Source organism: Rosa chinensis, chromosome 1 (genome assembly GCF_002994745.2).
Source record: "Rosa chinensis cultivar Old Blush chromosome 1, RchiOBHm-V2, whole genome shotgun sequence".
Classification (NCBI taxonomy): Eukaryota; Viridiplantae; Streptophyta; class Magnoliopsida; order Rosales; family Rosaceae; genus Rosa; species Rosa chinensis.
The window spans coordinates 62,863,472-62,880,060 of NC_037088.1; the positions used below are offsets into that span (position 1 = coordinate 62,863,472).

Consider the following 16,589-nt stretch of genomic DNA (forward strand, 5'->3'; position numbering starts at 1 on the left):
CCCTATACACCTGCATTTTGTCTCCTAAAATCTTTCACGATTGCTCGAGAAACTCTAAATCGGGGTAACTTGATTAAGGGTGATAAACAGATTTTGTCGCCCATTTTCTTACCATACAAAAAGAAACTGATTACATTATTATTTTTTAATTAATAGATAATATTACTGATTATTTATATCAGTTTACTTGATATAATAAACAAGATTGAAATAAATAATAGCCAAATTGAAACATTCACTACTCCAATAAAAGATAACAAATTTGCCTCCAATCCAACTTCAATGTACTAAATCGACAACATAAACAAGTTCTCTAACTAAGGACTGAAATGATACTAGCATATGTGGCCTAGAAATAGTAGCTCCTAATTCATATTATCTGCATTCTCATCTTCATGTTCTTCTTCATCCGTATCCCGGTGCATATCACCATCCCCCAAACAGTGAATGATTCTGCTCTTCACAACCTGAACCTCATGCTTATCCCTGCGCCTATCACCATCACCCAAACAATGAATGACTCTGCTCTTCATGACCTTGACCTCAACCTCATTTGCCAAGATATCTATCTGCACAGAGACAGGAACTTCTAGCTATCTCATCAAAATAAATATTTGGAATGCAAAAAATTAGAGGGCTTAAACAAACGTACTAGCGGCATGGTAAGTTACAAGAATGTATCAAAAACCAAGTAATAAAACTATTCAACACAATTTTTTGCACATAAGCTTTCTATATGGTCTGAAAGGCACTGGCACTATTAATTACAGTTCATCTAGTTCTTCAATTAAGAGACTAGTAGTCTTCGGTTCTAATAGAAGCTTGAAAAGCATTATCAGAGATGAACGCAGGAGAGTTATCATTCACCTAAAAGATCACATGCTCAAATTAGTTCAGCAAACAATTTATTGAGATCAGTAGTTACAAAATAAGAATATTAAAATGATGTCCATAAAATATTTGAGCTCCCAATGTCAAGTAATCTGAACATACAACTAGACCCAAAGAGAAGAGAAAGAAAAAGCAACAGATCATACTAGGACTTGAAAATTGCAGTAACATAAATTGACAAGTAAGACTGAAAGTACCAACTCAAATGAAAAATAAGAACGACAAGGTTGCTTATCTTAAGTCACAAATACAGAAAAGTGTATGTAAGAATATAGTCTCCACTTTAGTAATGTCGAAGCCTTGCCAAGTCCAAGTTCCTCAAGAGTTTAAAGTCTGAATACATGTTAGCAAAATAATCATTATCCAACTAACAAATATGCAATTCAATAAGAAACACTTTACATTTCCAAATCATATAATGTTTTTGCTTATTTTTCTTTTCTATACATGTCCATTACCACTGTATTTTGACACTACTGCAGTACTGGTCTTAGATACTTAAACCATGCCAAAAAAAAAAAGACAAAAAGAAAAAACGAAAGATATAATATACTGTATGTGGAACTTTAGAGCATACCTGGACACTTTTTGTGTAATACTAATGCAAGTTCTAAGTTGAAGTCTGGAGATTAACAAAACCTGGAACAAATCAAGACAAAAGAAAAATAAAATGAAAATTAGAACTAGCTGAGAAAAGATAGAACAAGATAAAAGCGTAGCTGTAGTACAATAAAGAAAGAAATAACACAGAAACTTTAAAAAAAGTAACAACAAGACTAAACAAGATAAGTCTTAATTTCCAGAGTCCCTCCTCCAAAACCAATAGATCTACCCTAAAAATGTACTCCATATCTTTGGGTCAAACACATCAATATGAGACCGAGAAAATTGCTATTTTGGATATGTACAACACAGAAACCTTAAGAAAGTAACAACAACAAACCAAACATAGTGTTGCAAGACCTCCTCCGTTGAATTCCTACAATTGTGAGAGGCAGATATAATATACTATATGTGGAACTTTAGACTATACCTGGATTCTTTTTCTATGATACTACAACAATTTCTGCAATTTCTTTTTCTATGATACTTGAAACAGCAACTGGAGGTTTATACTCTTAGCACAAATTCTTGGACGATTATTCAAGTCATGTTACCTTGGCTCAATACTATGAAGTTTTCTACTCGATCTGAATTTTGGAATGGAAGGGAATATTGGCTTGCTACGAGAGATTTGGGATGCATATATCAAAGTCATGATTGTGATCTAATCTTGAACCAAATAGGTTTAAAACATTCGAATCAGGTCTGAACATCAAATTGAAGCAAACAAGGATTACTTAAGGTTGACAGGAAGCAAACAAGGTTAATTGAAAAAAAACTTACCGGCGTGCTGCGACATATCCTTCCTAGATCAAGCTGTTCCTCCTTCCTATCGTCTTCTCCTCTTCAAATTAGGGTTTTCTCTTAGAACAAAATTAGACAAAAACTGAATGATTGTTGTAAAAAATTGACAGGACAATATTCTTCCTTTAATCTTCTTCTTCTCCTATTCAATTTAGGGTTTTCTAATTTTTTTTTATATATGTAATTGGGAATCTTAAAAAAAAAAAAAAGTAGATATAGGTTACCTGGTAAGCAGGTTACCACTATTGAAATATTCCAGACCGTCAGATATATTCAACTTTTAATTAAATCCAACAGTCTAAAATATTCAAAAAACTTGATGTATGACATACATCAACATATACTAGAATTTTCCTGCAATGAGAAGTCATGGCTGATCACAAAAGATAACTTTTAGTGAAAAGTCATCTCTCCTCCAAAAGTCACCTTACATCTATAAAACACTTGCTACACCATATTCTCAAAGATCTTCTAAAATTTATCCTTCTCCTCTCCTTTACATAAGAGTCTTTCCTAATGTCTTGAAAATCAATTGAGTCTTTTCAAGAGAGAGTTCATACACAATCTAAGTTCGTTGTTCTTGAGGTTTGCAGTGCTACTACCACAAAAAGAAGGTCGTTGTATCCTGGGAGACGTTTGCCATTGAAACCTTTAAGCACCGATGAGGAGGCAATTTCGTCTTAAGGAGATATAACCAAGTTCTAGACTCGACCAAATTATTTAAGGTTTTTCTAACTTTTATTGGTTTACTTTGATTTAAGTTATGCTTTCTACCTATTATTTGATATGCATAAATGAGTTCTTGATTTTATTATAAATATAGCAATTAGACCGATATATTCACCAACAATTAATTTGTAAGATTTGGGGTCATTCACAGGATGCAAAGGTTTGCTTTTCTGATGATACTTGGCCAGATGGATTTACGGTCCAAAAAGGAGATATGGTGGCATACCGCATACCAACCTTATACCATGGAATTTATGTGGGGTGATGATGCAGACCTTAGGCCAGAGAGATGGCTCGACCATAAAGGGCTTTTCCAGCAAGAAAGCCCTTTTAGGTTCACAGCCTTCCAGGTAAGAAAAATATATACACGTAACACTCGCATCTAGCACAATCAGTTAACACAATAAGGAACATAATGGCCAAGTTATTGGAGTTCTGAGAAACATGATTTATGATTTCACAGGCAGGTCCAAGAATCTGTCTAGGAAAGGAATTCGCTTATAGACAGATGAAGATCTTTTCGGCTGTGCTTTTAGGCAACTACATATTCAAGATGAGTGATGAAGTAAAAGTGGTAAATTACAAGACTATGATCACCCTCCACATTGAAGGAGGCCTTTAATTTTGTGCATGCCTCCCCAAGATCGATCGGGTCATGGAAGAGGTTAGATAGATGCTTTAAACATCATTCACTGCCTAATGCTAGAAATGTATGTTTACACTCGAAGTTTCACTTATTCTTGCCGCAATAATACTGCGGTCACCAGTTGGTGGTATTGTATTGTACTTTAGATACTGCTGTCGAGTAGTATAGTTACTATGCTTCACCATAGTTAATTGTACTGGACCATTGCTTCATTGGACCATTAATTGTTCCGCAGTTGCCTTTCCTCCCTCTGGGGCATAATGGTTAAATGAAAAACATGTGATCAAATATCCCTCCAAAGCTTGTAGTTTCAAGTTTCAACTTTAACTGATGAAACAAAATCAAGTAGTCATTGATGAAAGACGGGGAAGTCCAGGAGGCATTCGCCTGATTGAGTTTGATGGAGAGATTTTCTTGAATTCTAAATCGATATATCTGTACGTGAGAGGTTCACTACAACATGCACACTACCCGATCGATCTGTACGTGAGAGGTTCCTACAACACCACACTACCCGATCGATATGAAACTAAAATTTTTCTCTCTTGACAAGTTGGCTTCTTTGATCATTCATGTCTCCATATACAAGTCACTTTCCTAAATTCCTCTAAATCTGCTGGCTTGAGATATATGTGATGGAAACTTGGCCGGCCATATCGTTTTGTTAATCCAATTACAGTAGAGGAATACAAAGCTTGCATCCAACACTTCAGAGATGATGTGAAATTATTATTTTTTGGATACTGACTTGACCAAAGAGCGAGCCCATGAAGATGGAATAACATTCAATAACTGATCCCAAACTTCACAGTTCATATGATAAATATGTTGGGTAGCTATCAGTCTCCTCAACTTTAATGGAGTCTTGAATTTTCCATACAGCGGTAACTGCTAGCCGAAAAAGAGGTTTTCTGTGTAATATTGGGCCAAATAAAATGGTAGATAGGGATGGCAATGAGGCGGATTGAGGATGGGGATCACAATACCATCTCCATCTCCGGGGTCATTTTCTACCCCTATCCCCAATAAAAATATATAAATATATTGAGGATTCTCCGTCCCCATCCCCAATGGGGACTAAACCTCCAAACCCTCTCCAAATCCCCAATAAGAATTTAATAAAAAAAATAATTTTTTCTTATATTGCCTTTTTTAAAATCAAAATCTACAACAAATAAATTTAAAATCAGTGAGTGCAAAAGTCAAAACACTACTAAAGTAAAAATGTAGCCATTAAAGTAAAGTAGTAAATGTATATATTTGTGATTTATATTATAAAAAATAAATTAATATATATATATATATATAAATTGAATATATGTATGTATCATTGGGGCGAGTTTGGGGATGGGGATCACAATATCATCCCCGCCCCATCCCCATTTCCCATTTGTCCCCTCATTCTCCCCTCATTAGGGGCGGGTATCCAATGGAGCTCCGCCCCACTGGGGGTTTTTGCCCTCCCTAATGGTAGACTAATCCACTTGTGGACACAATCTAAGCTTAGTGTGGGTTGATGCCTATAGTAAAATAATATGGTTAAATACTATTTACTCCCTGAACTTTTTTAAAAAAAAACACTTCAGTCCTTGTCTTTCTAATTTCACACGTTTTCTCCTTGTAGTCTCAATTTTAGACCAATAGGTCTATTCCGATACTTTCCATCAAAAAGCTCCGTTAACTAGATGACGTGGCAATCCCTATCCCATTAAAATGTCTATTATACCCTCAGTTCATCTTTTTTCTTTTTTCTTGATTTATATTTTTATCTTTTTTTTAAGTTATTCTTTTTTTCTCCTGTTTATCTCCTCCTCTCTCCTCTCTCTCTCTCTCTCTCTCTCTCTCTCTCTCTCTCTCTCTCTCTCTATTCAGACAATGGCTCAAGGCTCATCTCAGTCCCAAGCGACGTCGTCTTCCACGACCTCACGCCTCGGCGTCATGGCTCCTCGTGGTTCAGCTGCTGCCACAGCTGGAATGCACAACCGTCATATCGGTGGAGGCGACAACTCCAGCTCCAGAGGCATGGGCTGCAGCGGCAGTGGCTCTGGTGCCGGAAACAACATACTCAGGTTCTACATCGACGACACTCCTGGCTTGAAGATCTCCCCCACCGTCATGCTTGTCATGAGCCTATGCTTCATCGGCTTCATCACTGCCCTCCACATCTTCGGCAAGCTCTACCTCCACCGATCCACCGACGAAGCTTAAATTCTGGATCTTAACACGGATCGTTCTAGATCATGAGGTATTTGGAGAGTAATCGGTAATTTCAATTGACTATTTGGAGGCTTTGATATTCTTTTTGTTGATATTCATAATTCGTTTTAGCTCTTAAAAGATCCGATCGGATTTGTCTACGGGCCGGATTTGGTGAATTGGGGATGAATTGATGGGTGGGGTTTGGAATTTGGGGGTTTTTGAGAGTGGTGGATGTAGATGGACGAAGGTGTGAGATCTGTTGGCCCTTCTGGGGTGTTGGTGAAGAATAGAAATTCTTCGGGGTGTTTAATTTTGTGAGGAAGAAGCCTGGTTAGTGGAGGTGTTGGTTCTTGGAGTTCTCAGAAGGTTTTCGAATCGAAGAAGAGGTCGAGGTTGGTGATGAGTGATTCAGGGTCGAGTGATGAGCTATTGATGCCAAGGAGGAAAGTTGGGTCGGAGACTATTCAGGTTTGTAATGGTTTGGACAAGGGCATTGTGGAAGGGGGCGGAATGGTTCCGAAGAGGGAGAGACAGGAGCATGGTAGGCGGAATGAGGATGGTATGATTGGTACAAATTATTTGGATGATGGACTAGAAGGAGAACTAATTTGGAGGTGTTTGAGTTCAATGAGTATGATGGGATTGAGGGACAAACGATCAGAAAGAGTCGGTTTGGTGATGGAGTTATCGGAGTTGAGTTTGGGGAGAGAATAGATTAAAAAAACAAAAAAGAGAAAAGAATAAATTGAAAAAAAAAAAAGTTAGGATCTAATAGACATTTTACTGTAGAAGGACTGCTACGTCAGCTATTTAACAGATTTTTTGGATGGAGAGTAACGGAATGGACCTATTGGTCTAAAATTGAGAGATGAGGGAGTAAGTGTGTGAAATTAAAAATGCAGGGACTGAACTGTTCTTTTTTTTCCTGAAAGTTGAAGGAGTAAACAGTATTTAACCCAAAATAATATATAGACTCTTTCATGTATAAAAGTGCTTGTTAGTTTACTGCAATTGAAGGGATACAAGAATGTTGCACCCCCATAGCTAGAACCATTAGTAGCCATTCTGGTTTTTTTTTTTTTACATATTCTTTCTACGTTATAAGCTTTTTCCGTTAAAGTTGTATATTTCTGTTCATGAGAAGATTAAAAACAACAATTGCTTCTCCTGTATGTGTCTCTTAGTAGAATTTTATCTTTAGATAGAATGTGTGTTTTTAAAATTTTTGGTTTCTACACTAGCTATTGTAGTTCATGTTCAGCCATAGAGAACTTGATTTCTGGGTCCACAATTGAACTAATCTATATAGTACTTAATGATATGCTTACATGAGAATAATTTATCACTCTATGGATTCAATCTACATTTATATATCGATGCACCAATATGTTCTAGATTTTATATGGCATAAATAACCATTATGTACATACATTTGATATATTGCATTAAAACTTGCTAGGATAATTTTTGAAGCTGTAACCCGTGACGAATCAATAGAGATCCAAGTGAGTTTGCAAAGTGTCAAAAATCACATAACGATGCTGTTTTTTTTTTAATAGAAGTTGATTGTTATTTAATAACCAACAGCCAAAAGGTCATAGCTTACAAAACTTACATAAGAATTCCGGCAAGAAAATCCAGTAAAACCTATCTAAGCTAAAGCAAACTAATTAACATCATTGGGTAGCTCATCCAAGAATGACAAAGTTTCGCCTCCTACAGAAAGAAATCATTCAACTAGCCCTCACTTGCCAATCACTCATTTGTGGTATAAGCAAGAAACTAGAAACGCCATAGAAGACTCATAGAAACTGCATCATACTCGCACAGGCTTAAACCCTAATCAGAACATTTAAACAATAAACAACTCATTCCTTGACGAATTGGAGCTCTATCCACAACTGCATTATTACCTTCATCTCTTGCCTGAATACGTTTGTTTGCTATGCAAATAAATTAATGTGTGTTTTATTGGAAGAATTTGTTCACAAAATCAACCTTTGATTCAATCCTCAACACTCTACTTAATTGGTATCGATCTACACCATGTGGAACAAATAATGAAGAAGTATAGAGTTTTCGAATGCTTATAAAGAGCCATCGAAGCAATCCTGTATCAGATGCTTATGAAAGAGCCATCAATACTTATGCAATGGGCTGGATGAAGTTTTTATGGGGTGATGATGCAAAAGAGTTTCTGCTATAGTGATGCCTAGACGAAAATGACATTTTTTCATGAAGAAAACCCTTTCAAATTCACATTTTTCGTGGACACGTTACTGATGACATTTTATGATAAAATTAAGTTTGACTTGTTTGGATTTTCTAATTCTTCTTTTCTTTTTTGATTGGCTGATAAACAATTTTTTTTTTTTGATGAAAAGAGGTCAGCCCATTATATAGATTCAGCAAGCAGTACAAAAACGAAACACCTCTATGGGGTCGACAGAAAGAATCGTTCCTTAGGGAACCCTAAACACCTATTCTATTACAAGAATTAATAAGCCCCAAGCCTCCCCGAGTACACCCACCTTTATTTCAAACAAAGATCAAACATCCTCCGAAGCAAATAGTAAAATGAATCCTCAGAGAATGTGATCTTTGCGACTTAACAAGAATTTAAATAGTACCCTAGGCCATAGAGGCCCAATCCATCCAACCCCCAAATAAAGAGATAGTCCAAGCCTTGTGAAAACCTAAACCATTTTGGGCCTTAACAGACCAGATCGACACCACCATAACCCAGAGCTTGGAAACCCTAACGGACTCCTCTGGGATGATGGCCCAAGCCCAAAGAAGCCTAGCCTGAGTTGCAGCTCTGTCTCCATCGTCAGAACCAACAGCCGCCTTAGCACCTCGTAAGCTAGTGAACCCTGTCCGCCCATTGTGCTTGGAGACTCCCAATCTCGCACACCACCTGCCAAATGCGTCACCACCAAAACCATTGTTATCAATTAACAGACTAGATCTGCAGCGCTCCAAGATCAGCATCACCAGATCCAAACCTGCAGCACCATCACCGAGGCCGTCGCTTCCACAGCCTCTTGATTTCTTCAACCCAGAGGCCGACCTGACCCTCATAGCTTGGCCGTCCTCAAAGCCCCTCCGATCTAAACCTGGATCGAACACCCGGCCTTTCACACTGCTAGGACAACCTATGACAACAACAGGAACTAATAGACCGCGTCAAGCAAGCCCGTCGTCATCTCCGATGTATAGACATGAGAAAGATAAAACAAAATCCTTCCCGATCACAGATACGATGCCGCCGCCCGCCGAGACAAGCCGCCATTGCACAACCTCTCTTTCGAGAGTCAGAGAAAGCATCCTTTTTTTTTTCTAATGTGAAAAAAAAAATTGATTAGCGAAGAAGATAACAACTAAGGAAACATGCGAATGAAACCCAAATCCCTTTTGGCTGATAAACGAATTATACAAGGTATAATTTCAATTTACTTGCATAAATAATTTAGTCTTTACTTAAAGTCAATTTCGCTTCTTCGTATCATGTATCTTTTTCTTAACCCAATCTTCTTTTACGCAGTCAACTTCATAGTTTTTTTTTTTTTTAAGGGGTTTGGAACCCAACCTAATTGGGAGGCTCAGCCCCAAGCCCGATTCCATTTATTGAAAAAGAGAAAATTACAAAAGGGAAAGGGGGACTAGACCAAAACCTCTCCCCAAAAAAGAAAACAAAAGCAACTCTAGACAAAAAAAAAAAAAAAAAAAACAAGACACAAAGGCTATAGTAACATATATGGGTGGCCATAGCACATGTGGATCACGGTATCAGTAGCCATAAGAAAAACAAAAAAACAAATGATAGAGACTCACCGCAGCTGCAATAGTGCACCATATAATTAAACAATTATAGGTGGCTATGCAGCAACAGTTATATAGTGCAAGCAAATTGGTAGTTGATATACGGTACCTGTGTGTGCGTGTGTTTGTATATCTCAGAACTATAATGGAGTGCTTGAATTTGTAGGTACAACCGTACAACGGCAGATGTCGGACTCTGTTAGTTTCGCCGAAATTCGTTTAGCACTAATGTCCTTGCGCGGGAGAATAACAACAAATAACCACTCCTGTTAGTTGTTGGAATTTGTACTATAATAATTCAACCATATCTAATTCAGATAAACAATGTCCACTAGCTAGGTATCTCCTCCTTTAATGGAGTGGAGCCTTGAAGTTTTGTGTAAGTTGGCACAATGGCAGTTGATGAAACTGTTCCCATGCAGTCTGCTACGTTCATTTGATACTATATAAATTGCTGTATCTAGTTCTATATATCTTCATCATCATCGATTGCAGAGGTTCTTCATCTATATTCTTCAACATCGTCCCATAAGTGTAATGGATTTTCTTTCCACTGCTTTACCACCCATAGCAATAAGTTTAGCTGTTATACTCTTGGCCGTTATTTTTTGGCCGGAGAAGAACAAGAGGTACCCTCCTATTGCCGGAACTGTCTTCCACCAAGTCATCAATTTCCCAAGGCTGCATCATTACCACACTGAGCTTGCATGCAAGTACAAAACTTACAGGATTCTTGACTTGTTCAAACATGCTGTCTACACAGTAGATCCTGCAAATGTGCAATACATACTCAAAACAAATGTTGCAAACTATGGCAAGGTATATATATGTTATTGAACTGAATATGTTTCTGTACTAATATATGCTAATGTGATAGAAAGTCCAATTAATATATCTTAAAATTTTATTAAATAAATAATTGTGTCATATAGCTGTTTCATAATATTGAGATGTAGGTAACATTAAAAAAAAAGTGACTCATCTAGCATTATTCTTATTTGTAATGTAACTGCGAAAAGGAAAAACAACGATTCTTTGACGATGATGTCTTTGTTTTTTCCAGCCGTTCATATTGGCTTGTGTTCACCATTTCTTTGTAGGGATTGTACCTGCATAGCATTCTGTCAGATCTTATGGGAGATGGAATCTTCGCTGTGGATGGGGACAAATGGCTGCATCAAAGGAAGACAGCAGGCTCTCACTTCTCAACCAAAGTACTTAGAGACTTCAGTAGTGAAATCTTCAAAACTAATGGAGTAAAACTTGCCGGAATAATTTATGAAGCTGTAACCTGCGACGAATCAATGGATATCCAAGTGAGTTTGCAATGTCTCAAAGATGACACACACACACACACATAGTATTATGCGTTGTACATTTTGTTTGTCTTGTAGGTAGATTACTTACTTGATGTTCGTTTTGTTGGAAGGACTTGTTTATGAAATCAACCTTGGATTCAATCGTCAAGATTCTACTCGGCATCGAACTAGGCACCATGTCTGGAACAAATAATGAAGAAAATATCCAGTTTTCCAATGCTTTTGATGATGCAAACCAAGCTACCCTTCATCGTATTTCTGATATCTTCTGGAAGATCAAGCGGTTCTTGAACATTGGTAGGGAAGCAGTGCTAAGAAAAAATATAGAAGTCGTGGATCATTTTATATACAAATTAATCAACAGAAAGATTGAAGCACTCCATAATTCAGAAAATGATGAGCTATATGTAAGTTATATTTACATTCCTTTCTGTTCTGGATTGTAGTGATATAATATTAATTGATCTAATGTTACTGACATAGTGAGGGTTAATGGCATGCAGTTAAAGAAAAGAGACTTTATCTCAAGGGTTTTGGAAACTAGAGAGACCGATCCAAAGTACTTGAGAGACATGATCCTAAATTTTATTGCAGCCGGCAAAGACACAACTGCTTCTGCTCTTTCATGGTTTTTTTATATGATGTGCAAGCATTTCGATATACAAGAAAAGATTGCACTGGAAGTTAGAGAAGCAACAGGTCTGAATAATACTTCAAGTATTGATGAACTTGCAGCCAACCTTACTGAAGAAGCTCTTAGCAAAATGCAATATCTTCATGCAGCTTTGACTGAGACACTCAGGCTCTATCCTACGGTTCCATTGGTAACTTAACATATATGTTATATAAATGTCATGAATTATATATTCAACAGCATAATTGCAAGGTTAAGATTTGAATTTGTTTTGCATTACTTCTTATTTAATGAATAAGTTTGATGTTATGGTTTTAGGATGCGAAAGTTTGTTTTTCCGATGATATCTGGCCAGATGGATTTAATGTCAAAAAAGGAGAAATGGTGGTATACCAATCTTATTCAATGGGTCGGATGGAGTTTTTATGGGGTGATGATGCAGAAGAGTTTCGGCCAGAGAGATGGCTTGACGAAAATGGCAATTTTAAGGAAGAAAGCCCTTTCAAATTCATATCCTTTAATGTAACTATGAAGAAAAATAAGTTTTTATTAATTTTTTGGATAAAATCACTTTATTATAGGAATTCTGATAATATTTTTTCTCTACACAGGCTGGTCCAAGAATTTGTCTAGGAAAAGAGTATGGTTACATGCAGATGAAGATCGTTTCTGCTGTTCTTTTAGGCAGCTACAAATTCAAGATGAGTGATGAGAAAAAACTGGTCAATTACAAAACGATGTTCACCCTCCATATCGATGGAGGTCTCCATGTTAATGCCTCTCCGAGAGTTTGACCGTGCAAGAAAGTTAGATTATATATATGTTTTGTTTCAAACATCTTTCACTTGCCTATCAATGTCAATTATTGTAGTAGGAAGCGTTATTGGTTGTTCCAATTGAAAATAACAGAGGCCAGTCCTCTTCCTTAAGCAAATAGTTTTGTTTCTTGTTTCTTTGATAGATCAACAACTTGTAGTTAATGAGCATCAGTGATTAGTAAACACTACAACAAATATGGGCTAAAGATGCCATTAGTCCCCACAATTAGATTAATGGTGACAACACTAAAAAAAAAACTCACCAATCCTGTTTTTTTAAGTTTCGAGACTCGCCAATACTCTCAAACGTGCTCTAGCAAATTTAAAGGAAACATAGAAAAGGAAGATTTCAAAGTCACCGAACACAATTTTATTTAGTAAATCTACTTATCTTCCAAAACAAGGGCAAAGCCCTGTCCTGTCCTCAGAAATAAAAATGAAAGTCGACCTGAACTCTCTCTCCCCTTCTCCCTTCTCTTTTACCGGCACTATGGTCTCCGACCCATCTGCCGTAGGAACCAACGATCGACAAACTATACGCGCGCGTTACTCGATCAGCTATGATCTGATCAACAGTTCTGGATGTCGTCGTCGATTGGTAAGTCAATTTGCAATTAGATCTAGTTCTTTTTGCCTTTGCATGTTCGTTCTCTCTCAACTTGCCCTGGGTAAGTTTGTTGTGGTGGCTCTCTATTCAGTCAGCTTGGTTCATGCTCATCTATCAATCTACTTAGATTTAAATTGGAATTGTTCTAGGTTGGTTTTATTATTATTTTTTTTTTCTCAAACTTATTGGTGTCTAATTACATTTCAGATCTTAAACTCCTTTACTTTCTGCAATAGATTATTGATCAGGATCGAAGAATAGGTTCATCACTATTAATTCTTCACTCTCTCTTAAAAAGTAGGTGTTCATGTTGGGTTTTCCAAGAACATGAGAATTGTTACTGGGTCGTGAATAGGCAATTTGAGTTACAACAAGTTCAATTGTGATGGCTTGTGTTGTTTGAGTATTGAAATTTGTGTACTGATTGATATATACTATATATGTTATTTATACAAAAGTTAATCAGGGTCTTTTGTCATGTACTCATGTTGTTTCCTTGGTAGCATTAGTTTTGCAGTTAGATACATGTTGAGTCTAGTCGAATGTATGTAACACGTTTTTTAGGCTTAAAAATGAATGGGGAATTATATGCATCGTCATTTTGTACCTGTTATGCTGTATGTCAATAGGACAACAGAAATTCTATTACTGTTGTACAGCTTGCAGGAGGAATTGGTTTTCCCATAGCACTCCTGTGATGTCTTGGTGCTCTGTTTGTTTGTTTTAGGCCATTTTTTTCTTCTCAACATATTTCACATCTATTCTATGTTGCAGGACTTGAAGAAGTGATGGGTTTTCTTGAACAGTCGTTTCCTGATGTTGAAATAGCTATTGAACTTGGGAAGGTATGCTCTTCCTTTTCTTTAGCAATTGGTATCTCGTAAGGGAGCTACTATGAGATCAAAGCATAGACCTCTGATGAGAAACTGTCATTTTTAGATAGCCTGGTGCCATGAGTTATAAATTACTTTGTAAAATTGTCATGAAATCGAGGGAGCATCGAGATCTGAAAAGGAAAGCTTTGTGTAATTTGTTATGCATCATTAACTAGAGCTCAGGGTGGGATCCATCAAATGGGGTTTCTTTCTCTACAGTCTGTATTCATAGATGTGTCTTTTTGCAGCAATATTGAAAGAAGCTAGAGGAAACAATGGAGAAATTCTCACAAGGTGAAATTACAATTCTCACATGCACTAATATAGTAGAAAGTGGGCTTGACATTCAGAATGCAAACACCATTATATATAATTGAGGATGTTCAACAATTTGGCCTAGCACAGTTGTATCAGGTCCTCTTCTTTCTTCTTTATTTTTTATAATTCTCAGAGGGTGCAACATATGTGAAGAACTAATATTTAAAATTGTTACCTTGGTTGTTTTATGTGCTTTCATTAATCTAAACAAAGTGAATAAGCTCTTTTATATCTTTAATATCTTTATATCTTTAATCTCTTTTACATATTAAGCCGAGTAATTTAAGCTTTCCTCCATTTTTGACAGTGCTAGATTTGTATAAACTTCTTTGCCTGCAATGACGTTTTTATTTTCAATTATCTAGTAGTGAAAAATACGATTCTGTAATGAATAGCTGTGAAATTTATATTTAAATCTGTTAAACATGCCAGACATGTAGGAATGATGGTGATTCACCGTAGATTGATTTGGTTGCTTAACCTTGTTACTGTTGTTTCAGGAATAACAATGTTGAGAATTCTATTGATAGCTACCGCGAAGCCTTTGACGTTGTTGACCTGGTGAGTTCAGTTCTCTGAGATGTCTATTTGCTTTGACTATTTTGGGTTGTCTACGGAGTTATGTTCTCATATGTGGGTAGATCTACTGCACTAGAGATTGTAACTTTTAAAATGAATACAAGATGAATGAATCAATTTGGTGCTATAAGCTGGGAATTCTAATATATGCCATTCAACATTTGGGTATTGAAAGATACAGTATATGTGATTAAAGTTGATAGGATTTCTTGCTTATACGTCCTTGATGATTTATACTCTTTTTAATTTATGGTTTGCTGTTTCAATTATAGAAATTCTTGAACTTGTATATGAAGCTTATGTCTCATGCAGATCCATTGAGAACTTGATGGCTTTTTGTTTCATTTTCTGTTGTTTTCGAATGCTGTGTTTGGTTGATGAGAAAATGCTGGCAAAGAATTAGACTTCAAACATCAAGTGTTGTACTTCTGTTAGTTGACTCAGCGAAGAACTTATTATATGCTGATTGGAATTTTCCATACCTGATGCAGATGGTATATAATGGTACATGCTGTTGGCTCTCTTTTCCAATATATCCGGCTGGGAATCGGCCTGTCTACAAGGTGCTGGACACTGGATTCTTTTCTCAAATGGCTTTGCTAAAGTGATTACAAAAATGCTTATTTCTTAGCTTTGCCTTCACACTTTTTTCCTTTATACAAGCCAGTAGATTTCAAAATTTTTAACTCATAGTCTTGTTTATCATCTTTTGTTGTGGAATTATTAAGATAAGTTTTAACTATAAACTTTCAATTATCTAATTCTTGGAAACACAAGCAAGATAGTTGTTTTGCAATTCTAGTATGTTCTGACCTCAAGCTCTGACTCTGAAGCAACAGTCAAGATAAAACTCACATGTGCCTGTATAGAATTACGCATGTTACTGCTAGGGACTCCATTATGTTCTATTGCTTTCTATTTAATCCAATGGAGCTGTATATTGAAGTTGGTGTTTTCTTGCATACTTGAGCAGTTTAATGATTTGTTGATGAGGAAAATCAAGGAGACTAGGCCATGAGCTCTCCTTTGTTTGACCTGACTGCTATACTTTAGTACTATAGTTGCACTTGTATATTCGAAGTTTCCTGTTCTAATATAATCTGTGAATTTTGCAGGCAAATGGTATGGCAGCATACTTTGTCACATTGACAGATTACTTGCTTGACAGTTTCTTCTGGAGATCAGACATGTATAAGGTAATCATATAACCATTTCCTTAAGCTTGTGTGTTCAGAATTTTAATTGTTCCACAACAAAAATATTTAGCTGATATTTCATATTATGCTCTTATATTTTCTAAATATTGCTTTCAATTTATGTGATGTAGTCATCCATGAAGGAGAAGAGGAAATTGCAGTATCATGCCTAGAATTAAGGCTGCCAAGAATTTTTCTTTGGTTTGATAGGAATCATTGAATTTGTATTTTAATTTTAATTTTTTTTAATATGAAATATTGCAGTCACCATTGTTAGAAAGTGTGTTTTCTGATGATGGGGCCCACAGTTTGAAAGTCACCAAAAAAATGATAGTGTCATTTTGAGTATATGCCACGCCAGCAAAGGCAACCATTCTTTAATTAGTGTCTAAGAAGGTGCCTATTGCTATTAGACACTAATCATGGTTGCCTTTAACTTCAATACACACCATTCACAATGGTGTTCATAGCTCAGTTTTGTAGTAGTGAAATCATGGTTCAGGTACAACAACAAAAATTATAATAACATCCTCTACTTGTTTGTCTTTA

The 16,589-nt window shown here is 36.4% G+C and overlaps 2 protein-coding genes and 2 long non-coding RNA genes across 5 annotated transcripts; 3 read left to right on the forward strand and 1 right to left on the reverse strand.

Annotated features, from left to right (window-relative positions):
• Nucleotides 1-234: 234 nt before the first annotated feature.
• Nucleotides 235-1,960, reverse strand: LOC121049146. Its single transcript, XR_005799490.1, has 3 exons — nucleotides 1,925-1,960; nucleotides 1,469-1,530; nucleotides 235-569 (listed from the first exon to the last, which is right to left on the reverse strand). It is a non-coding gene; the product is annotated as an uncharacterized LOC121049146 (long non-coding RNA).
• A 3,588-nt stretch (nucleotides 1,961-5,548) lies between these two features.
• Nucleotides 5,549-5,881, forward strand: LOC112192236 (protein transport protein Sec61 subunit beta). The gene has a single exon (XM_024331888.1). The coding sequence runs from the start codon at nucleotides 5,549-5,551 to the stop codon at nucleotides 5,879-5,881; it is 333 nt and encodes a 110-aa protein (XP_024187656.1).
• Nucleotides 5,882-10,231: 4,350 nt separating this feature from the next.
• LOC112178986 (cytochrome P450 704C1) lies at nucleotides 10,232-12,441 on the forward strand. Its single transcript, XM_024317272.2, has 6 exons — nucleotides 10,232-10,513; nucleotides 10,795-11,010; nucleotides 11,124-11,420; nucleotides 11,517-11,837; nucleotides 11,966-12,169; nucleotides 12,259-12,441. Exons 1-6 carry the CDS (start codon nucleotides 10,232-10,234, stop codon nucleotides 12,439-12,441), a joined length of 1,503 nt encoding a protein of 500 aa, XP_024173040.1.
• A 401-nt stretch (nucleotides 12,442-12,842) lies between these two features.
• On the forward strand, nucleotides 12,843-16,589 carry LOC112178994. Of its 2 annotated transcripts, none has more exons than XR_002927602.2 (7): nucleotides 12,843-13,063; nucleotides 13,847-13,917; nucleotides 14,196-14,361; nucleotides 14,766-14,826; nucleotides 15,336-15,407; nucleotides 15,960-16,040; nucleotides 16,172-16,589. It is a non-coding gene; the product is annotated as an uncharacterized LOC112178994 (long non-coding RNA). The 2 variants fall into 2 exon arrangements; XR_002927599.2 differs by having other exon boundaries at nucleotides 12,844-13,063; nucleotides 14,196-14,241.